At 34.2% G+C, this 25,612-nt stretch overlaps 1 protein-coding gene across 1 annotated transcript in view; it reads right to left on the reverse strand.

Annotated features, from left to right (window-relative positions):
- Positions 1-4,558: 4,558 nt before the first annotated feature.
- LOC129235660 (organic cation transporter protein) overlaps positions 4,559-25,612 on the reverse strand; it is a 30,389-nt gene continuing 9,335 nt past the window's right edge. Inside the window, exons 4-9 of the mRNA XM_054869619.1 lie at positions 25,111-25,378; positions 19,673-19,970; positions 11,501-11,681; positions 8,648-8,793; positions 8,265-8,389; positions 4,559-5,367 (exon numbers count right to left, since the gene is read on the reverse strand). Of these exons, the coding sequence (XP_054725594.1) occupies positions 5,361-5,367; positions 8,265-8,389; positions 8,648-8,793; positions 11,501-11,681; positions 19,673-19,970; positions 25,111-25,378 (1,025 nt within the window). The 3' untranslated portion in view covers positions 4,559-5,360. The remainder of the gene's footprint in view (positions 5,368-8,264; positions 8,390-8,647; positions 8,794-11,500; positions 11,682-19,672; positions 19,971-25,110; positions 25,379-25,612) is intronic.

A 25,612-nucleotide genomic window follows, 5' to 3' on the forward strand; every position in this document is an offset into this window, starting at 1 on the left:
CTTTATTAGAGTCAAAAAGGACTGCGTTTATCAGAACAAGAAATTTTTTCATTGCACATAAAAAATTATTCTTTTTTGATTTTTGCATTTTTTCATTTTTTCAAATTAGGAAAAATTGTTTTGTGTTAAATAAAAAAAATTTTTAAATTAAAATTTTAAAAATTAAATTTTTTTTTATATTTATTATCATATACAAACAAGGATGGTAGGTGTTTGTATATTATAATAAATATAAAAAAAAAATTTTAATTTTTAAAATTTTAATTAAACAATTTTTTTTTATTTAACACAAAACAATTTTTCCTAATTTTTCCGAAGTATATCTTTTCCTGTATTAATATAACAAAAATAATAAAAAAATGCTCTTGAATAAATGTTATTTATAAAAAGGTAGATAAGAAAAGGTCATGAGAATTGCTCAATCTCTCAAGAGAGAACATCTCTAAGGTCGTGGCTTGTGTTGCCGGTCATTAGCTGTTAGGTAGGCACTCTTCTAGGCTAAGAGTATTTTCTCAGGAATACTGCAGAAGTTGTAGACACTACCAAGTGGAAGAAACCGTAGAATACTTCTTCTGTAATAGTCCAGCCTTAGCTAGGAGTAGAGCAAAGTTGTTAGAAAAAGACTCTTTTGACTCCCTTACGGAACTATCCGCTGTTGAGGTAAAACCTATCCAACGCTTCATAAGACCATTCAAATGGTTCCAATGATGAATAAACACTGAGGTTTCGTGTTACACAGCGGTACCACAATGGACCTACAGGGTGAGTTGGCTATTCTAAACCGATTGCCACAAAAACCTAACCTAATCTTAATGTTATTTATTGCTATGATGCACTGAATTATTTTCAATTCCAGCCAAAGTTTCGCAGTTAAGATCAAATCAGCTTACAGCTTTCTTCAAATTGTTTAATCTGTGGGTGAAAATTCAATACTGCATTGAGCAACTATAACACTAGGCAATTGGACTTGAACTCGAAATTTTTCTAAGCATTTTGTTTAAAAAATATGAAATGTTCATAAAAATTAGATGAATTGTTTTTTTTATTATTATTTTTCCCAAAGTAGTTATATGGGTTTTGTAGGAGAACGAATAATATTTTTAAACTAAAATTAAAAAAATATTAACTTGCCAATAAGTCGTAATGCTATTGTCGTCACTGTCTGTGTATGTCAGATATGTAACACAAATGCTGTTTGAGAAAACCTGAAACAGAGAAAACTTTTCGGATAATCGGAACCCAATTTGTGGTTTTATGGTTAAACCAAGCTCGAGATGACAAAATAAAAAGCATCTTCGACCAACACTTCAGTGCATATTTCCAAAAAAGTGCAATTCAAACAAAAAAAAAAAATTAAGGGAGAAAACTTACCATAGGCCTCCTCGTGTCGCCGAGCTTTAGCAAATAGCGAATAGATGAATCAACTGAATCAATAATTAGTTATACCAGCTTTATGAAGCAAACCCATACTCGTTAGCGGCGCATCCTGCTCGGTAGCTTTGTTGTTGCTTTTATAAGGCAATTTTTAGTCAAGTGAACAGAGCCCAGAGACAGTGAGCAGATAAGTTGGGAATCAAAAGCGTCTATTATCACTTGCGGCAGGATAAGTAAGCAATAAATATATTTTTCGGTATATATCGGCTGTTGTTGTTATAACAGCATAAAAAATAGTGCCATTCTCTGGCCCGAATTATCTATTATCACTGGCCGGAATTGAGCAACATACCAGTATAACAGTTGTAAAAATTCTCTAAATACGTACGGGTAATGCTGCAGTGACAGTCCTTGGCCGTATATAAATCCTGCTTGTGTCGGTAACGTAAAACCGACGGCCGTGGGAACGAATCGGTTCTATATATCGGTCTTTATCTTTGCTGTGCATTACTAAAATGTGGAGGTGTTGAAAAATTTAACTATTATTTAGATGACGAAAAATGAAATTCCATTGAAAAAAATTCAAGTAATGAGTTTTATATGGGTGATCAGACAAAATTTTGTAAAAAATTTCAAGCCGATTGGATCATGTCGAGTCGGATTAAACTAGACCTCCATACTAGGCTTCGAACTTTGCTCCGATCGGAGTAGATTTAGTCCGTTTTTTTTTAAGTTTTGAAATTTATTGCTTTATTTCGCTTGTCATGAAATCTGCTACATTGTTTTTTGTTTGCGAATTTGCGGAAAGAATATAGGAATACAAATTTTAAACGACGTTAAACACATATTTTATTTTACTGAATTGTATTTTCCGCTCAACATAATTTTGATATCTACGTTAAATAATATAATATTATAATGAAATAGGTAAAGCAAAATGATAAAAATTTAGTTCAAAGTATTAAAAAAAAGAAGATTGTAGAACAGGAGTAGCAATCAATGGGCCTAAATTCCAAAAAATCGATTACAATGGGTTTTTACCCAACAATCTTCCATGCAGAAATACATGTCATTGAGATATGTGTGAGGGAATGTCTCTGTAGAAATATGAGAGGAACCCACATGTATAGGGTTATTCAATAGGTGCGCTTCAACTTTTTTCCGATAGGGAGGGCGAACGACGCAATATTTTTTATTTTTCGCTTGTCATTTGTAAACTTTATTAGTATACATTTCATCATGGAACGCTACACACTTGAGCAACGATTGCAAATCATGCAAATTTTTTATGAAAATAATCGTTCTGTTTCTGCTACTTTAAGAGCATTACGGCCATTTTACGGTCCATTTAACAAGCCGTCCCGTTTTGGGGTTATGTGAAGTCATTGGTCTACAGTAACAAGCCGGCGATGATTTGTGAGCTCAGAGCCAATATTGAACGCGAAATTGCTGGAATTTCGGGCGTTTTATGCAAAAGAGTGGTCGAAAATTGGCTTCAACGATTGGACTTCGTAAAACGTGCACGCGGGTGTCATGCAAAAGAAATCGAATTTCATACTTAAATGTATATGTTCAAACTCGATAATAAAAAAAAAATTAGTTAAAAAAGTCAAACCGGTTGTGTTTTATTCAAAAAAGTTCAAAAGTTGAAGCGCTCTTACTGAAAAACCCTATAGATACTATAACTATAATCACCTCAAAAATAGTATATGGCTGTCAGAATCTTCTCAACATATTATATAAGTGAACTTCAATACAGTATTATTAGGTTGGGTTCTTGGGCAAAGCGGCATGAAGGAAATGAAATAGCGGACCACATAGCAAAAAAAGGGGAAACAGGGGGGAAGAAATTCGTTGGCACAGGCGAAATTCTATCGGTCAGCGACAAGCGAAACAATTCATAATGCCTGACAGAGAAATTTCCGATAAGCTACTTTCACTCAGCAGAGCAGACTTACGACTTTTAACTGGTTATTATCCAGGCTGCTGTAGCCTCATATACCATTTGAACATAATTGGTCTCTCTGCAATCGTCATCTGCTGATTCTGCACAATGGACACTGAAAATTCAGAACACATTCTTTGTAAATGTCCTACACTAGGCAGAAAACGGCTACAACACTTCGGTGGTACAGCCGTGCCTCCATATAAATTATGGAACAATAAAACCCATAATGTGGTAAAATATTATATTTAAAAAGCCTTAAAATATAGGCTAGCTCAGCAAGCTTTGCACAATAAATCTCTTTTGGTTGCAGTGCGCATTATCCTTATAAAAATAACGGAAATAATAACCTAGAAAAATCCTACCAATCCAAAATTGAGCCCGATTTACTTAAAGTGTGTGCGGCATGTCAAAGTACCCCGGATGACACTAACCACCTATTCATATGCCCCTTTAAACCCACTCACTTAACAACCTTCTCCCTTAAGCTTCAACATGCCATAATAGCACACTTACTGAGTCTACCGTTAGATGAGATAGACGTTAGATAGTTGATACAACAACTACAATTACTTATAATTGAGGTCGCAATATATCGAAAAATATATAAAAGAAGAACTCAATTTGTGGTTTTATAAAGGGTTTTTCAATAAGGGCGGGTAGATGTTGAAATGGAATAAATGGCGTTTGCTGTGTGGCACGTAGCGCCGTCCTGCTGGAACCACATGTCGTCTAGGTCCATATGGTTCAATATGGATCGTAAGAAATTAGAAGGGCCACCACGTCTACCGAAAAATGGGCGCAATGAGCGCAACGTTTGCGTTAATGAACACTTATTTTGATAACAAAGTTTTATCATTTGTACGTGCTGTTCAATCGTGTAGCAAGCAAAGGAAAGCAGAAGGAGCTATTAGAATATTCGTATATAAATAAAAGATTTTTGTGTCAAGAATTTACCTGTTTGACACTCAGTTGTTAAGTTAATCTGCTAAATTTAGCCATTACATCCTTTCAAAAGTCCTAGTGATAAACAAGCAATCCTCTTTGCTCTAAAGTTTTTCATTATAATATTTACTCTTTTTTTTTATATTAAATATTTATAAATATATATTTTTAAGCACACATTTACATAGAAATACTTTTAATATAATTGGCATCAGTTGATATATTTACCTTATAAATAGTAACTTTTTATATAATTTATATATATGTGGGTTGAATCAGTTTTTGTTTTTTTTTTATTTCATCATTTCAGTGATAATTTCTTGCTCCTTAACATTTTTCATTAAAAACATTTTTCTTAAATATTATGAATTTGCAACAAAAGGTCCTGCCTGTATTGAATAACTGTTTGCACTTAACTGTTTTGTTTTTGTATTTAATCTTAAATTTGTGTGGGTGTGGTTAAATAGTGAATAACTTACATACATACATGCACACATAGACGAAGTTGTTTTCATGATATTTGTTTGTTTTGTTTTTTTTTTTTGCAACTTCCACTTTCAGTTCGGAAGCTTATTGTGATCGTTTGTTAAAAAATAATCACAAATTTAATGTCACTCGTCAGGAATAACTTTGTCTAGTTGTTGCACTGATATGTTGAAAATTATTTGCCTGTGTTTATATGTATGTAAGTATGCATGCTTAAGTAAATACTTGTTGTATAGTGGATTTGTATGAAATGATATTATCAGTTTTTACTTCTGTTAGTTACATTTCTTTGTTTTTGTTGTTGTGTTTATCTGTATGTGTAACTATTTTGGTCCAGCCAAAATACAAATAATTATTTTCAATTTTCTTATTCTTAATAATGCATTCATATGTACTTTATGTTTTTGTTTTCATTACTTTTTCTCTTACATTTTAAAGACCTTACTGCTCGCCATAGCAGTTCGACAGTTTTGAAAGTTGACAGCGACAAGTGGGCCAAATTTATTTTACTAAGTAACTTTGTTGTATTTTGACATACGCCAATTTTATTTTGCTTGCGTTTTATCATTCGGGAGGATAGTACTCGTATTCACATAAAAGTGGGTCAATTCTAACATCTGCAAGTAAAGGGAATTGTAGTGAGTTAGATTAGATGCGCAAAAATGTGAAAGTTTGTATGTATGGGGTGTTTTTTTAGTTTTTAGCAGCATGAGAACTATCGATATCGCTCACTGCGGTTTGATAGCTGAAAATGGCAAAGTGGGTTAAGATTACATCTCAGTAATGTTTGGCGAGTCATCATGAATCGTTTAACGCCAGAACGCGAACGCCTCGAAACTGGGAAATTTACTTTAGAAAAAGTAAATCTGTTCGCGCAGTTTGTAGGGGGCGAAGTGCTGACGAAGACATCGTTTGTCTTTCGCCTACGTAGAAAATTTTACGTCAGGATCAAGAATCGAAGCTAAATGATCATCGTTTGGGTCACATTTTTCCTGATCGAGCTCATTTAGATTTAGTATGCAGATTTATTGGAAAAAGTGGGTGTACCATGTAACTCGTAGTCGCGGCGGACAAATACCAGGTTTCATATTCAAAAGTAAATGCCATTAAATTATCTACCAGATTATATTGAAAAAAATTCGTTCGAACGATATTTCTGTTATGCATTGTGATTTTAAGTTCTTAAGCTCTTAAATGCATTTTCGTCTAATAATAGCTTAGTAACTGAGTTCCTGTGGCATACGCACCTAAATCAGATAAAAAATATGTAATGAAGGCAAAACCATATTAACGATTTGCGGATTAATTTTTAATTAGTACAGAGTCAAGTTTTCCCAAGTCTGCCACTCGCAGCTGACTCTGATTTTTATACAAGAAGGCACAAAATCAATCGTCCAATTTTGGGTTTGAATAAGTCTTTCACTAAATAAAGAACAAAAACAATAGTTGGAGTGACGGAAATTTATATTTTGAACTTTACGCGCTCCATTACTTGTCAGTTTGTATACTGCAGCTGTTTAGTTCACAAGTCGCAAATATGATTGACGTCATTTACAAAAATTAGAATTTTTCCGATAGGTTGATTAATTTTGTGTCACTCCGTATATAGTGGGTTGGCAGCACTCAACTCGTCAAACCATTTATTAGGTTCTGCATGCGTACACAAGCACACAAATAAGACGAAGAAAGGCAAACAATAGAGTACCGTCAGCTAGAGCAAAATAATATTAACGCCCTGTGCCGCGTCTGATCACACTGAGTTTCCCGACAAGTGCTAAAGCTAACATGAAACAGTGTTCCAGAGGAGGTCGAGTCAGACATACCGAGAACAATTACGGACGCTTGAGTTAATGACTCACGACCTTATCATACGCAGACAAGACGGTAATGCACACGATTAATGGAGACTATAACCGACGTGTACCTCCATACGTCATAGGTAGAGAGCCTGGACGCAGGTTTTTTGTGGTTGTTATCCACAATCACGGCTCCTCCCTCAATGTAGTGCAAATGCGGTCCCGAGGTGGAAGTCAGCCGAAGAGAGGAGGTCTGTTTTAGTGGGAGCGTGCCCCACATATCATTGGCGCGACGGCATCAATTGAATGTGTCTAACATTTTTATCCTCCCCTCCCAAAGAACAAAAAAAAAAAGGTTCTGTATGCGTTTTCGTGCAGTTTTATTTGTCATGCCTGGTGTTATGAGACCTTTGAAAATTGCTTCTAAGCCTAGAGAACTGAAATGACGGTCTACTCCAGTACGAGTTTCTCTAAGAATGTCCTGCATATGCACTCGCATGTTTGTATATGAAATGTATACAAATTGTTCTTGAATTCCATTCACATCTTTATAAATCATAGCTTAACTCAAATTTCTAAAAATCTTAGTAATCTGCGAATAAACGAAATAGATTACAAATGGATTATTGAGGCTATCCTACAACTTTAGCTCTCTACTGGAATCATAAAAAACCTTCTGGAACGTTTCAACTTGGTTATAGGTGTAACCGTATCTCGGGTTCCGCACAAGGGACGCTTAGGGTAGGAACGCTTTTGGGTTGTTAATGTCCGCAGTGGCAATAAAAGCCTATATTGTGTAAATTCTCTTAAGCTACACTACGTATTTTATGACTTTTGAAGTACTATCGGGAAAAGCGTAGGTAGCTATTCAATTCTTCAAATTACTTCGATTAAGCTTAAAAAGTGGCATATATGTAGGGTTTTCCAAACAGAGGTGTTATTTTGATATTCAAAGAAAAGTGCTATTTTTTAATACAAATGGTCGGATGTTTATTTCATTATAAAGAGGAAGGTATGCCGTTAATAGTGGAAAATAACATCAGGCGAATAACCACCACGACCACGCTTACAGGACAAAAGTGGTTGCCCTATGTCCTCGATAACCTCATGAATTCCGAATTCCATATTTGAGGTCTTGAATCGACCCTGGGCTGTTGGCGTAGACCTTTTCTTTCACGTGGATCCAAAGAAAAAAGTCACAAGGTGCTAAATCATAAGATCTCTGTGGCCAATTGTGATCACCTCTTCGAGAGATAACACGGTCCGCAAACTTTTCCCTCAAAAGATCAATGGTTTCGTTGCTTGTGTGGCACGTAGCGACGTCTTGTTGAAAAAAAAAACGTTGACCAGATCAATACCATAAAATTCCGGCCATAAAAAATCGTTAATTATCTCTCGATAGCGATAGATAACAGCGATAGATAGCGATTAGATACCAACTTGTAAATATATAAAGTTTTGCATAGTCGGTAATTGATTGTAAAAACATTCATAAACAAAGTGTCTGTCAAAAGCTCTCTGTCTGATTATCCTGATTATGACTGATACAAAACAAAAATCGTGTTAAATTCAAAATAAGTGTTCTTAATGGAATACCCTTTGGTTTTGTCTCTTTTTTCTTCTGGCTCTATTCGACAGAGCGATTTCCGCTTCAGCTCATTTCAAAAGAATTAAAAAGGAAAATAAAAAATAATCATAAAAAACGTTCATTTACTTACTTTTGCTCTTGTGGCTCTGATTTCGTTTGAGCAGCTGTAGTTTCAGGTAGGAACAAGACAACAAAACCACCAAAGAATGCAAATGCTGTGAGCAGCGTCATCATAAAGTGAATCTCAATTTTATTCTGCACAATTGGAAAGTAAAAATAGAAAACGATATATCAGCAAATTATGCATGCAATGTCAAAAAGTCGAGAGAATAATCTAAAGATTAAAAAATATGAATGTATGCAACAAACAACATTTTTGTTCAATGAAGTGTAGCAACGGATTTGTGGATTTACTCGAACAAGCTTTATTGTATTAATCAAAATTATTGTGATAAAGGTAATTTTAATTTCAATTGCAAGGATTTTGGTATGCCGCTGTCGGCAGTCACTTACCAACAAAGATAGATATGGTGTGAGTATGAGTGCTGCACCAGCGGCCACATTACAAGCGCCAACACCTACATTACGTATGGCGGTCGGGTAGAGTTCAGCAGTGTAGACGGGCATTATAGTGTTGCCGGCGCTGATAGTGAATTTGCCTGCAAACATAGAGATATAATAGATGAATAGTGTGCATAAAGTGAGGTGAGCGGTTGTAAGGCAGTGGAGCATGAATTTGTGTTCCATATTTGCATGTACAGTATTGTGCATGAACTGAGAAACGTTGTTCCTTTAACTATACCATAGATTAAATATTGATATTTTATTTTAATTTATGTATTTGGATGAATTTGCCGCTCTCTGTACAGTGAGTATTGAACACTTACTACGGTTTGAAAATTAAAGTAGACATTTTAAAGACAGAACCTCCAAGTGCGTTCAAAAATTTTCCATCCCAACCACCAACTGAGTACAAAAATTTTTCCTAATAATTTTCTAACATAGAGAGTTGGATGTTGACAGAGAGTTGGATGTTGACAGATCAATCGTCGGTAAACGTTTGCACGCGATGGGAACGATCTAGAAAGCAGGTAACTGGGTGCCACATCAATTGAAGGAGAGGCTGAAAAGAAAAGGTTTTTTGCATTGCATCGTCACTAGCGATGAAAAACAGATCTATTATGATAAGCTTAAGCGTCCAAAAAGTTGGAGCCTGCCAGGTGAACCAGATGAAGCAGGACCATGGACAGCGAAAGAAATATTCATGCTTCAACGGTTATGTTATGCATCTGGTGAGATCAGAAGGGTGCCATCTATTATGAACTCCTTAAGCCATCTGAAACCATCACCGGTGATCGTTACCGACTGAAGCTAATGCGTTTGAATCGGGTTCTCATAGAAAAGCGGCCGGAATGGAACGATAGACATGACAAACTGATTTTGCTGCATGACAAGGCTAGGCCATACGTTCCTAAATCGGTCCAGAAATATTTAGAGGGACTGAATTGAGAAATCTTGCCCCAGCCGCCGTAATCCTCAAACATTTCACCTTTGAAATACCATCTGTTCCGATCAATGCAGCCAGCCCTTATCGGAGAGCGGTTCACTTCTTACGAGAGCATCGCAAACTCAAAAGAACTCGATTTTTTCGTGAGAGGAATCCATATACTGCCTGAAAGATGGGGCAAAATTGTAGCTTCCACTGGTACATGCTTCACATAATATCACGTTTTATTTAATTCTTTAAATAATTCGTAACTTTGGCTAAAAAAGGACGGAAACTTATTCCCATACCCAATAATTATAACAAATATTAAGGATTTTTTAATATAATTGCACGCAAAGGCAGAACTAAGTACTATGCAATATTGGAATAGTATAGGACTAATTTTAATGAATGACAATTTGCCAAATACGATGTATGTAGAAGGCAGGATTTGATCGATTAAAAGGATTTTCGAAGCGAAGAAAGAACTTATACAAGTTAATACATATATTAGTTGGCACCCCCAGTAAACTACCAACAATATGCGCACACACCCACAAACCACACAACCCGAAAATCTGGTCGGAAAAAATTACTTAAGCTGTGACAGTTTTCGAAGACGTTCAGAAAAATAAATTTAGATAAATTCAGAAAAATAAATTTAGAAAAATTCAGAAAAAATTTAATTGGTAAACAAAAAGTTTGAATAAAAAGTGAATTCAAAAATTTGAAAACGTGGTTTTATTTAATTACTTCAAAATCAAGTCACAAAGGCAAGGAGATCAAGGATTTTATTTGATATTGACTTACATAGCTCGAAAAAGGTTATTGCGAAAGAAACTTGCTGAAGTTTTGAGTCTTTTTACAATTAACCATTTGCCACAAACATATTGAATTTTATTAACATGCATGAAAATAATTTTTACCAAAAGACTAGAGGGAGACCATTAAACTCAATATTAAATGAAGTGAGGGTTTTTGCCCTGTAATTCGGCGTTGAAAATAACGTACATAACTTTGATTATCCAATTTAGATGAAAAAAATGCTTCTTCCCAATCTTCAGTTTCATATGTCATATATTCAGTTCATAAGCTAGTCAGAGAACGTAGGTATGATATTATCGATTCATATGATTTTAGTGATATTTTCGGCGATTGACCTATCACTGCGCAGTTCCGTTTGCACAACGGAAAGGCTGGAGCCACCGTTTTGCTCTTGCATTCGATGCTGTATTGCATCCATGAACAGGACAATTTTTTGGTTGTCTGCTTAAAATTTTTATCGTGGCACTAGTAGTACTGACTTCCGAATAAGTTTTGTATATGGAAGGAAATGGCCATCATTGTATGCGAGTTTTGAGTGACTCCAACTTCAAATTGATACATACAATACAAGTTTTCTAAAGATGCCGATTAAAATGTTATTATACAAATTTTGATGACATTTTTTTTTAATACGTAAAATTTGCTAATTTTATGGAAAGTTTGGAAAGTTTTTGATTGTACAATGAACTACATATACATATATATTTTTTAATTAATAAAAAATAAGTAGCTTGATAAGTAATGTGAGAATCGTAAAAATATTAAAATTAAATAAAAACACTACTAGCGGAAAACACTTAGCGCCTTTTTCTTCACATATAACGTTACCTAGATATTTAGCATATTTAATGATATAAAAAATGTTAATCGTAAAATGGTAAAATAAAATCGTAAAATAGTAAAAGTTGCTTAGATTTTACACAATACTGTATATGTGTATAAGTTTATACGTACATACGTTCATATATACATTCAATTATATTCCAATTGACTTATTAAACTTATAAAACTCATGTATGTATGCACATAAATTCAAAATCATTTCATACACTCACCAATCATGAGGAATGTAATCTTCAGCCAGAGTTGGTCATCATTGCCCTCGGTAATGGCCGCGCAACAGCAGGCGATGCTCGTACAGATGAATGTGGCGCAGAATAGCCACTTTTTGCCAACCTTAGTGATAATGTACATGGCAATGGCAATGGCAGGAATTTCGACTAGGCCAGCTAAAGCCTGTTGTTGGTTTTGTTTGGTGTGAGGGTTGGTTAAATTCATTTATGAATAGTTATTCAGTTGACGGCGATTGATGATGTGTGCCAATGGTGAAGAACGAATTGCATGATGAAAAAAAAAATGTGAAAGAGAAAGGAAAATTTACAATTAGAATGTTGACTTGAGTAATTAAATCCAGTTGATTTATGTAATTAATTAATTTTATTTCGTATTTATTATCAGCAAATTGTTATTGATAGAGTTAACTTGCCAAAGTAAATGTTTTAAATAGACAAATAGTTGATTATTACGGTTGCTTCGCCTATTTTTGTGGATTAATAACAATGACTGAGTTGCGGTTGTGTTAACCGCTTTATGCTGCTAATGAAGTTCATCATTTTTTTAATATCAAGGACTGCTATATCAGCAGGCGTAACAAAGAAATGAGAGCTAAGATAATCTTAGCCCCGCGAGAGCAGGGTAGCTAAGGAGAAGGTGCTGAGATGATTTCATCTCATCCTCCATACAGCTGACACAAACGACTCGAAGTAATGCCGACTCTTACAGAATGCATCCCTCGCGGAAGTTGTCTTATGCAGACATACAAGAGCTGAGATTTTGTCAACTTCAGAAAATACCTCGTCCAGAAGGATTTCGTGTCCATACAAGTGTGTGTATTTGCATAGCGCTCGCTGAGTTGCCGCAAGACTCACCCTTCCAGAAACTTACCGCTGATCAAAGGGATCTCAATCCTATTCTTTAGCGGAGAAACTACTCCTCAGGTACCTTGATTGGCCAGCTTAGTTTCCCGCAATGTCGCTATGACCAGGTACGCAGATGAGCTTTATATCAAAGAATGCGAATGCGATCGAAAGTGAAACCATGCATTCGCTAACCAGTTTCGAGTGCACCATCATTGAGCGCGGAGCCCTAATTGCCGCTTAGCTGCCGGAGCACGTATTTACTCTCTTGAAAGATATTAAGCAAGTGAGTAGCCAATCAGCTGCTTCTTTGATTGCGTCTACCTTTGCTTGAAACACACTGCAGTGGTATGGTAACCTGAACTTGAGTCTAACGATTTCTCCATCAAACCCTTTCTTCCAACTTCGAGCCATCTGAGGACAGGTTCACCAGGCCCTGCTTGAAATGGCTACACGCCGCCTACTCTTCCTTTGATGAAATGTGAGTGGAGAAAGTTTCGCTTGGACTAAACGGGAGAGTACATTGATCGGTCGTCTTCATTTAGTTTTTCAGTAAATATAATACAGCAGCTTATTTCTCTCAAAGAGAAAAATATTCCACTGATTGTTTTCTTTGAAAAACAAATTTGAGATATGAAGAATCGAAAAATTCAAAAAAACTGGACGTGTTCTCTATGCATATTCTGTAGAGTCCAAATTAAATTTATTTATATGTAGATGTTGAATCTAAATTATTAATATTTACCTTTTCCAATGATAAATTACACCTTTTCTTTCTGATACAAATTTCAGTTTTCTCTCAAAATCAAATGTCACTTTGATCTTTCAATTTCCTCCACATCGCTAACGCTTTGTGTATCCGAACGCCAATAACAAATATTAGTGAAACTATTAATCAAAATTATAATTTTATAACGCTGTAGTTGTAAAAATGTCAAAAAAAGAAAAACTCCTCGATTCTAAGCAGACTATAGCTGCAATATGGATAAAAGGTATTGTTGCCAGCCGATGGGCCAGACAGTCGTGAATTATTTTGATGTGATGTCAACGTTCCTTGTACAAACAAACGACAAGAAAAAGTGTGTGATATACATGACAAAAGATTTGGAAGGTTGCCCAAATAAATTTTGAGTATTTTTTTTTTGCTTTTGAACAAAAAACAACTATTTAAGCAAGTAAGTACCAATTCTTTTTTAAGTGAATTTCATACACAAGACTTTCCTATATGACTAAAATATGCACTACATATATAGATTATTTAATGAAATGGAATTTTCATAAATGGAATTGGAGCTGATAAATAGGCTGAAGGACATGTAAAAAACGAAACCCGTCGTCGGTTTATTTTAAGTATTTAATAATTTAAATTATAAAGGGTGGTTAAGTTTCAAGGGGCGGTATTGATTTTGAATAAAATACAATTTTTTTAGGAAATTATTGTCATTTCTCTTTATTATGGTAATATTGATCATTTACATATAGAAGAAAATATCGGCCAAATGGCGGCCGCGGCCTCGGCGGCACACCTGCATCCGATGGTCCAAATTTTCGATGACGCTGAGGCATAATTGAGGTTCTATGCCGTTAATGTGCCGAATTATTTCATCCTTTAGATCTTGAATTGTTGCTGGTTTATCGACGTACACCTTTTCTTTCAAACAACCCCAAAGAAAGAAGTCCAACGGTGTCGTTGACGTTTAGGTATGGTTCACATTCAACATCGGCCCTTGAAAGTTAACCACCCTTTATAAAGAAATGTCCAAAATGTCTCAGTAGAATAGTAAAAAGGCTTTTGGTAAAACTTTTTATTTATTTTTTAAATGAAAAATAACAGTAAAATGATCATTTTATACAACAAACAATTTCTTTCCTTTATCAGCGCTTTCAGTTTCGTAACCGGCCAAATGATAGTCACTGTCCGAGAAGACGCGAATGGTATATACCACCTTGATCGAAAAGTTCCCTCACAAAATACAAATAAAAATTTATTACTCAAAAGTGGTATTATTGCCTTCAAAGTACTCCCCATCAACTGCAACCGTTTGATCCAGCTCTCAAAACACTTCTGGAACCCTATTTTTGGCAAGCCATCAGAGCCGACTCCGATTTTTCTATTATACTTTTTTCGGCTGTTAAAAAATCGTACGGAGCCATATCAAATGAATTCAATAGCTATGGATGGTATTCGTTTCATTGTCGATCGAAAATGCACGGATAATGTGACGTGCAAAATCCATGACTTCTAATCCATAAAAACCGTGAGCATCGCCTTCATTTTTGACTGAAAACGTGTTATTTTTTTTGGACTTGGTTCATTCGGAGCTCTCCACTCACTTGCCTGCTGGCTGGATTGCGTGTCTTACTCATAAGCTCACGTACCCATGTCTCGTATCTGGTAATGATGCGCTTGATGAATATTAAATCCGATTCAGCTTTGGAAATCATGACGATATTAACGAGGTCTTTTTTGTGCACCAAATTCAAGTCCAATTTAGCACCAACATAGCGTAAGCCCAAATAATTTACTTTAATGCCCTGAATGGATCCAGAAGCAATTTTTTAAGTCCTCTGTCAGCTCTCTGAGGGTTAATTTACGGTTATGGATAAACTTGTCATTCACTTTAGTGATGTTATCATCAGTTTTCTATGTTAATGGTCCCGCGATCTCTTCTCATGCATTCTTGCCACTCATAAAATTTTGGTCTTATTTAGAGTGTCATTGTTGTTTAAGATTTTCGCACTATTGAATCGATTTAAATGCAAAATTTAATGCAATCAAAATTTAATCTTGCATTCTCAGTTTTTGCGTAGCATCATGGTTTTATAGCTAATAATTGATTTTTAAAGGTCAGAAGCCGTTGGTGCTACAAAGAGGGAATACTGTTGAATAGCAAAGCAGCTATCAAGGCCTGTTCAGCATGTTCAAATATAGTTAACACTGGCTGGCAGTAATTTTTTTTGTTGTGGTAGCATACAAATTATCCATTACCCATGCTTAGGGAGCGCTCCTGGCCGTATATAAACCCGGGTCGTTTCGATAACATAAAACCAACTGTTGAGGCAATTAAACTTTTGCTGGCTGTATGCAAATGTGATTTGTAGGCTTTTGATACTCTTATCAGGAATTTATTGCTTTGAACTGGTACTTCAAAAAATTCAAGCTAGAGATTTGACTTAATAAACAATATGCGTTGATGAGACTTCATTCCTTTACATTCGTGAGTACCCAGCCCTCCATAAGATAACGTACACGATTCCAATATAAGCGAATTCAACCTTCTTCGTTTTACGAAAGCTACGCTCCTCCTCGCTAAGATTCAGAAAGTGAATCTTGTGCCAATCCGGATTGCTTGCTTGAGAAGAGGGAGCTATTTCGCCGAGAAGAAATGGGTGTGCAAGGCTGCGAAATTAAAATGAAATTTCGGAAGCGGCATATAACTGTAAGTCGTTCCATTCGCAGAACAATATCAAAAATAATTTGGAGCAACAACTCGGTCAGGTCCTCAACAAATGGTATGTGTTATGCATCAAATATTAAAATATATATAAGTATTCATACCAAAGATAGGTAGAATGGGGCATGAATCAGCGAAGGATTTTAGGTCAATTAGCCTTTCGTTCTTCCTTTTAAAAACTTTCGAACGACTCTTACCCATATACATTAAAAGCTCGCTGGAGAGCCTAGTATAGTATATCAATTGCACAACACGCTTACCTCAAAGGCAAATCTACGACGGCAGGGCTACATGAGGTAATCCGAACAATAGAGGGGTCTCTAGTAAACAAACAGTATACCATGACAGCTTTTCTAGACATAGAAGGCGCATTTAATTACGTTAGCACTGATGCTATCCAACGGGCGTTACTAGACTTAGGGGTGGCAATTGTATGAGTAACTAAAAGGGTCCACAAGGGTACTCCACAGGTGGGAGTATTATCTCCACTTCTTTGGTTATGTGTGATTAGTAAAGTCTTAATAAAATTCAATGGAGGTGGGGTAAAAGTGGTTACGCACGCTGATGATGTGGTGCTAATAGCATCAAGACTGTGTCTCAATATGGTTAGTGGGATCCTTCAAAAGGCGCTAGGCGCGCTTAACTCTTGGCCTAAGTTTAAACGCTCGTAGAACAGAACTTATGCTATCTACAACCAAATATAAGGTACCAATTTTTACCAAAAGTAAACTTAGCTGGAAATTAAACATTGAAGAGTGGGTAAAGTAGGCAGAAATCGCTTTATATGCTAGGAAGGAGATGGGGTCTTCAATTTTATCGTATGCCTCCTTGATTTGGTGGAAAGCGCTAGTGAGCATCAAATTACTTGGCAGAATACAAAGATCAGCCTGTATAATAACAGTCGGTGCAATCAGACCATGCCTTAGGGAGGCTCTTAACGCACTGACACCCGTTATTCCAGTAGATCTACATATCAAGAAGATGGCAACCATGAGCAGATTTAGGTTAAATGAAGCGGGTCGGTGGAAAGAAAAAACTTATGGCCATGCCAGTCTATTACTGCGACAAACCCAGTATACCTCGGAAAGGACTGATTATATCATCCTGATGGTAACATTTAATAGAAACTTTGCCACTCTTATTCCAGCTCGAATGGAATGGAGTAAGGGATTCTCACTTAACAACTTCGACACTACGGTCTATACAGATGACTCCAAAATGGAATGTGCAATCAGAGCAGGTTTATACTTTCATAGACTTAAAATTGAAAAATCTGTACTTCTTCTTAAAGCCTGCTGTATCTTTCGTATCAGTACATATACATACATATCATACAACTAAACATTTTGCATCTGTTATGAAGAAATTTTCTGGATTCTAACTTTAACTAAGTAATACTATTACATTTTTTCATGATTTGATGATGAAAATTTATTTTTTATTTATCTAAAAGTAAAATCTGCTAAGTGGTAAAAGCCTTCTTATCAAAGGAGATATGTAAAATAATTTTAGAGTTCTTCCCATTAGTTGTGTTTACGTCAAGTTGGCAGCGTCCATACGTTGGTTGTGTATGGCAACGGTGGGAAAACATGCTGATATAGTTGTATACCTATGTATGTAAATGTGTGAACAAAATACTTGTTTTCGTAGGTTTTCTTGTCTACTGAATTCAATTATTCAGATTATGACCTGTCAACATGAGTTAAGGAAATGAATTTTTAATGCTTATAAACATACGAACATAAACTATACACATATAGTATATGCAGCTTCAATTAGATGTGCCAACACGTGCCTCCGGCTTACCTTAGTTCGCCAAAGTAACAAATTTATTTATATTTCATATCGCATCTTATGTGTCTTGTAGTTGTAATATTTTCATGAGGTCATGCGTCCGCGGTTTTTCGATAGATGACTGCAGTGGTCAACCTTGGTCGAAATGTATAGATCTAATACTATATATATGTATATATAAATGAAAAATAAAAAGGTCTTCATAAAATATATCTACCGTTCGGAGTCGGCTTAAAACTGGAGGGACCCATTTGTGGAACAGCAACAAGACCCACGTCACAAATTGGTGGAAGAGCTCGGCCAAACACCCAGAAAGGATATAAGCGCCAATTACATATATATATGTATATGTTTACAGTAAGCTTGAGTATCTAAGAATATAACCATAACACCACTTTGTAGATGACAGATTTATCAAACTCAGATTCTTGCCATTTTCTTGAAGTCTTGATTTTCTGCTTCTAACAGCGAAGAAAACAAAAATAGAAGAAAACTGCTGCGAAGGCTCATCGAATGCCTCTAAGTATCATATTAACGGTGAGACTATAGTTAGTGAAATAACGTCGTGAATGATACGGATACTTTACGAGCGGTGAATTTGATATCGAAGACCGATAAGGAAGAGAAAAATGATGAAAGATTCGGAATCTGTAGCCATATTTGGTGAAGACTTATGTCAAACGCAAAAATAATTCACAGAATTATACGGAGTAACTCAATAATTCTTTTCAAATCGTCTTGAAGACATTGGAATGATTCAAAAGCAGGAGCAGTGGGTACCGCACGAGCTTCAAAGACAAAAGCGAGCATGAGAAACGCAAATGGAAAGGGTTTCTACGCTGGAACATAAATGGATCAATTGCGGAATACGGAAATGCAAAGAAGTATTGGGAAAGCCCAACATGCTTCCACGGCGATGGCTGTACCGAATGTGTTTGGAGTCATTTAGTGTATTTGATGGTGCCAACTCTGTGTGGAAAATATTATGAACTATGAAATATTAAAATCGTGTTATGACACCAATGGAAACCGGTATTGAATGAAATTAATAAATTTGCGCCAAGCACTAGAAAAGTGACCAAGTTCTCATCATCACCGTTTCCTTTATTCTCCAGTGGAGCAAAATCCTTACAAAGTTATCGTCTAGCAGAATAACGAGCGGTGTCATGTTGCAGAAAAGGTGAAAACATACTTAGAAATACCGCAATGATAAGTGCTACCTCAGTTGCGGTATCCATTAGATGCTGCAGCTTCCTACTATTATTTCTTTCGATAGATGGCACCTGCTCTGACTAATCAGCATTTTCACACTTATGATTTGATTGATGCATCGCCTCAAACTATGAGAAGTTCTTGTATTGATGTGCTACGCGATAGATTGAAGGAAGTAGTTGCAAACGACAAGCACTACCGTGAAACATAAATATGCACATAATTACTATCGAAAACCTGGGTAAGCAAAGTGGTACAAAGAAGTTAAATTTATATTGTTTATTTAGCTTAACATTGCGCATACGACGTGTAGCCCATTGGGTTACGTATTTAGTATTATAAAAGGAACTATACTTTAAATAACACAAGTGTACTTGCTTTTTTCTTATTTTGAAAACACAAGTTGAATTTGCAATCAGCGACCTCAGAAATTCCTAGTAAGTTTTATGAGTTTAGCTCATAATTTGCATTTCTATCGTAATCACAGGACCGGCAAACCTTTAACCTCGTTTTACTATTTCAAGTTGTTTATTTTTTGAAACTTGCATATGGGGTTGTTACAGTGAAAGGTCAAGCTATAATTTCGGTATAAGTTAAATAATCAATTACATTAGGTTTTTGAGAAAAAATCACAAACACACAATTTTCTCAAAACCGTGACATGATGGGCCATTTTTGATACCAGAATCAAGTTCAGCGTCAAAAAAAAACATCGAAAACTAACATCATATTAAACTTGAGTAGTGCATAAACTTCCTAACTATAATTTATTCGAATTTTGAATATCAGTTTTGTTAGTCAAATTATATGTATTTAAATATGAAGTGTATGCGAATGATTTTTAACTCACCGAATTCAAATAAACATTTCCGCCAAATGAACTCATATTCAATATCAAGCCATAATACACCAAATTCATGGTAAACCAAATGCATAGAAAGCAAATCGTCACACAACGCAGGTAACCCGATTTGAAGAGGCTGATGCAATTCTGTGAAGATTCTTCCTGTGTCGGTGGTTTGAGCATTGACTCAAAGTCGGCTGGCAGCTGTCGACCATTAAATTTAGCAGCGCGCTCCACAATAATTTTCACCTCGGCAATATGGCCTTTGACCAACAGCCAGCGCGGAGATTCGGGTACAACAAACCTGAAAAAAAGATAATTGGAAATGTGTAAAATTAAAGGAGTTATTTTGTAAAACAATAAAAATATATATTTTGTTTTTATTAAAATTTACATTTTTACCATTCGAGAGCAATACAACTACAACTCTATCGAATAATTGAAAGCGAGTTTCCTAAAATATTATAGTTAGCTTAGCTCGAAAATAGAAAACAAAAAACGACTGGCGCAAAACTATTTTAATAAGTGATCAATTGATCAAGCTCAGTGAGTGTTTCACCATAAAATCTTTTGAAATGACAAACTTGCATAATTGTCTTGAAAGTCAAAGTATTAGCGGCAAAAATCAATGATGACTGAGCTGCATTCTCTTTTCATCGTTTGGCTCTCTGGAATGAAATTTAAGGTTTCCACGCCGTGGTAATTTAAAAGATTTGTATACTCTGCTTCTATCTTTTTGTGTTCTGGAAGTTTTCGAGTCGCCATTCCAAACCCTTTTGGTTTGTTTATATGCAGCCCCTTCTAAAGTCCCCGTTGTCTTCACGAGTCGAAAACTACAGCTGCTAATACTCTCTTTGAATAAAATTTATCAAAAAGTCGTGCAGCTCAAGTAATTAACAAAAACAGCAAACGCCAGTGAGTACACTTGGTGGCATATTGTTCTCATATTGTACTTTAGTAAAAACTTTAAGTATAGAGGAAAAGTTCGTGAACATTTCCAACGCTTTTCACTCAGAATGAACTAATTGTTAATCTAAATAAATTTGTATAATTCAATTGCTATGTTTTTTAATAAAATGCTCGACTGCAGTAGTACACAGCGACTACATAACGATTGCTCGTAACAGTCCAATGACATTAATATGGATACATCCGCATGCTTAGCAAGATCTTTAGAATATGGGCGCGTACTTAATGCGTTCACCCATATAACGGTAATTTTAAAAATTAAATAGATATATTTCAGAAGTAAGGCCAGCAAATTACTTAAAACTTTGTTTACTTTTGAAACGGTCGGAATCGGTCAACAAACACGCCCCACTTTCCCACGTAATAGAGATTTCCAAAGCTGCTAACATTTTCTGTACTTATTTTTCTTATTTAATTTTTTGTTAATTTAGTGCAATTTTATTATACTTTTAATTTTAATTATAATTTTACATTTAAGGTAATTAATTTAGTTTACTTTTTCTTAAATTTTATTCCATTCTATTAATTATAATTATTAAATGAATTATTTAATTTTACTAAAATTCTAATTTTAGTTTAAATTTTACTTCTTAATTTTATTTCATTTTCATCTTTTTTCTTGTAATTTTGATTTTTTTTTATTTGAGTTGTTTTTTTTTTATTTCATTTTATTTCCATTAATTTTAATTATAATTTAGATTTCAATTTAAGGGGACTCGATGGTCAAAAAATCGATTTTTTGTTCTTTCGATATTTCGAAAGTATAGTATCTTCAGAATATACTGTAACTGTATGCGCTCCTTTACCTCAAACTTTAAACTCATTTATCTCTAAACGACTTTTTTTCGGCATGGTGTTGTTAAAAAAAAAAACAAACTATTCAACCGAATCCTCTGAAATTGTCTGATTGTTTACAACATCAATGGATATCGCCCGTACTAGAATCATATTATTATTTGAAATTAATGTTGATTAAAAACTGAAAAAACCCCGGATTTTAGAGTGCCAAATTCGAAACCGCTCCATTTTGTCAAATTTTATTTTTTTTTTATTTTGGTACGGAACATGCCTACAGTCATACTGATTAATATTTGTTTTTTGGATTTTGTGTTTCAGATAAATAGAAGTGTCAACTTCAGCGCTATTTTTTAAACTATTAAAATTAAAAAAAAAAATTTCATTTTTGTATGAAAAAGAAGTTAAATAAAAAGCTTAAAAAATTTAAATATCGTTTATCCTTTTTTTATTGTAAAAAAATTTCCTGAAAATAACTTAAATTTTCGAGCTCTAGGCTAGCAGGACCCCTTAAACCTAATTTTATTTTACATTACTTTTACTTGCTTTCTTTTCCATTACATTTCTTTAAATTTAAATTTAAATTTAATTTTTAATATTATTTGCTTTATTTCTTTCATTGCTCTTATTTTATTTTTCGTGCATTTAAATTAATTTAATATTTATTGTAACTTTAATTTTACTTTAAATTTAAATTTTAATTTTAATGGTAATTTCATTTTTAAATTTATTTATTTTTCTACTCATTTATTTTCATTTAGTTTAAATGTAATTTATTTCTGAGTTATTTATGTAATTTAAATTTTTTTCACATATTTATTTCTATTTATTTTATTAAATTGTAAGTTTTAATTTCATTTTACCTTGAATTTTTATCATTCCATTCGATTTCTTTTAATTTTAATTCTAGTTTTCATTCAATCAGGTCAGTCCATAAGTTCGTGCGTTTTTAAAAGTGGTTTTAAAATTAGTAAAAAAGATGTTTAAAGTATTTATTAATCAATAATATATTTGCTTTCATTATTTACAATGTCTTCCCAACGTTTAGGCAAATTTTTAATTCCCTGCTCAAAAAATTGTTTGTCCTTGGAGCCAAAATACGCTTCGATATCCCTTTTTATAGCTTCTTTTGGGGAGTAGTTCTTGTTACTCATATGGGATTGAAGTCCACCGAAAAGGTGATAATCATAAGGTGCAATATCCGGAGAGTATGGTGGATGCGGCATTAACTCCCATCCGAGCTTGTTCAGCTTGCCTAATGTTTGCCTTGCGGCATGAGGTCTTGCCTTGTCATGGTGGAACAAAACTTTGCGTCTATTCACTAAAGGCGGTCGATTTTTGTTAAGTGCCTCATTCAGGTTTGATAGCTAATGGGAATAGTAATCAGCAGTTATCGTCTGGTTTGGTTCCAGAAGTTCATAATAAACAATACCGGCCATATCCCACCAAATAGGCAGGAGAATCTTCTTGGGGTGAAGGCCATCTCTAGGGGTCAGTTCTGGTATTTCATCTTTATCTAACCATTGGCATTGCGAACAGGGTTATTGTAAAGGACCCATTTTTCATCACCAGTAACGATACGGTTCAAAACACTTTCATTTTTAAGCCGTTGCAGCAGCTGAGAACACACATTCACTCTCTGCTGAAGTTTGGCGACGGAAAATCTATGCGGCACCCATTTTCCCAGCCTTAAAACTTTTCCCAACTGAACCAGGTGCCTGTGAACTATTCCATGCGATGAATTTAACCTCTGAGCTATCATATCGACTGTGAAATTTGACTCAGCTTCCACGAGTTCGAGCAAGGCGTCGGAGTTAAAGACTTCAGGACGACCAGCGCGCGGGGCATCCTCCACGTCGCAGTTACCACTTCGGAATTTTGAAAACCACTTTTGCGCAGTCCTTACACTCACGGTATCCTCTCCGTGAACAGTGTTTATTTCTGCAGCAGCAGTTGTTGCATTTTTACCACTTTTATAAAGAAAAATCCAAAATATGCCTCTTAAACGCGTTCGAAGGTTCCATTTTACTTTTTAACAACACGTGCTTCTATCGATTAAAATCACTTCTTGAATGCACAGTATATCAAAAAAAATATAAATATTTCCGTTATATTCCGCGAATAATTTTTTATATGCAAAAATCGTACAAAAGTGAAATTATGGGTAAAATACTCGCGAACTTATGGACTGACCTGATAATTTTGCTCCTAATTTAAATTATATTTACTTTAACTTTCTCTCTAATTCTAGTTTAATTTTTTTCCATTCTTTTAGTTTTTCCATTTAATTAATTTTATTCTTGTTATTTTATTTCTTTTCTATTAATTTTAATTTATTTATAATTTGAATTTATGTTGCCATTTTTAATTTTATATTTAGATTAGATTATATTTTATATTGGAATTATTTTAGTGTTATGTTTAGTTTTAATTGTAAGTAATTTTTTTCAACTTTTCTCGTTTAATTTAATTAAAAATTTAATTTTTATTTTACGTTTAACTTAATTTTGTTTTATTTTTTTAAATTTTTTCACATAATTCAATTTCTAACTTTTATTATTTTCATTATTTAATTTTAATTTCAATTAGCCATTTTTTCAAGTTTATTCATCTAATTTAAATTTTAGTTTTAATTTTTTTTTTAATTTTTTTTTTAGTTTTTAGTTTTTGTTTCAATTTTAATTTTTATTTGAATTTTCATTGCAATTTTAAATTTAATTTAATTTTTTTATTTTTTCAATTAATATAATTTGTTAATGATACGTTCGTTTTTAATGTTATATTTAGTTTTATTCAGATTTATTTTCCTGGGTTTTCTTATATAATTTAATTATTATTAATTGGTTTTAACTCTATTTTATTTTGTTTCATTTAAAAATTTTTTTTAACTTTATTAATTTAGTTTAATTTCACTTTATTTCGCGTTTTCGTTTTTATATTTGGGTTTATTTTCTTTTACTTAACTTTTTTTATTGTTTTTTTATTATATTTTTTTTACTGCTTTTACTGAAAATCGGCTAATTAATTTTTTATAGTAAAGAATTTCAAATTACTCATAATAATTATAATGATGCAATAAATTCCAACACAAATTAGCACCTCAATAAAATTACTAGTGTCTGCCTGCATTATACTAAAAAAAATTCTTTAGTGTTTTATACGTGACTCGATAATGCTTTTACTTTTGTTATTCATTTTTGCTATTTGTTTTTTTAGTTGGCACATGCTCGCATTATTTAACGATCAGGATTTTAAATATTCAATTTGATTACGCCCACGCACCAAAAAACACAAGCTGCTAACATAACAGTAGCGAATGGCGTATGCCTGCATAAGTGATCTTCAATATCTCGCATGAAAATAACAAAAGCAAAGGCTCTTGGGACGTTTTGATGTGTACGCTTCTTTGACTTTCGATTTTACTATCACGTGTGCGTGAGAGATTCATTAGAAAAAAAAGAAACAGTTGATCATACTCATTTGATTTTTCTTAAACCATACGAATACATTTAATATTGTGACTTCAAAGACTTCAAGCCATTCCGCGTGAACTAATTATAGTAGTTTGTTCTGTACGAACCTAATAGAACCATCTTAAATTTTACTAGATATATGTATAGCAATTTATTTTTTTTTTTTATTTTTTTAAGTTGTTTTACTCGCAATTCAACTAAACTTACCATAGAAAACACAGGAATATGCCTGGTATGCCAATGCAGAGTTGTAGCCTCTGATAGTCCTGCGTCAGATAGGCAATACCTGCGATCAACATGTACGAAATTGGCAGTGGGAATAAATTGTACATGCCAGCTATGGTGCGCCATTTGCCATCCACATATTCAATGGCCAATATAAGGCCGGCATAAGTCACGGACACAGAGACAAGGCCGAGCAGGGCGCGCAGCAGTAGGAACATTTCCAACGAATCGGGAAAGTAGAGGGCGAGACCTGAGTAAGAGTAAACGAGAAATAAAGCATAGAAAGTTGTAATATAAAATTGATAATTAAATAAAAATATACAAGCTTCATATACGAGTTACGTGCACACAGTTGTACTTAATTTATAAAGTAATTTTTTGACCAGTTTTGTATACTTCTCATTTAACTTTTTGATTTGAATTTATTTTTTATAAAAATATATTTTATTCTATAGTAAATAAAAGTTTCAAAATTGGTACAAGA

This window comes from Anastrepha obliqua, chromosome 1 (genome assembly GCF_027943255.1).
Source record: "Anastrepha obliqua isolate idAnaObli1 chromosome 1, idAnaObli1_1.0, whole genome shotgun sequence".
NCBI lineage: Eukaryota > Metazoa > Arthropoda > Insecta > Diptera > Tephritidae > Anastrepha > Anastrepha obliqua.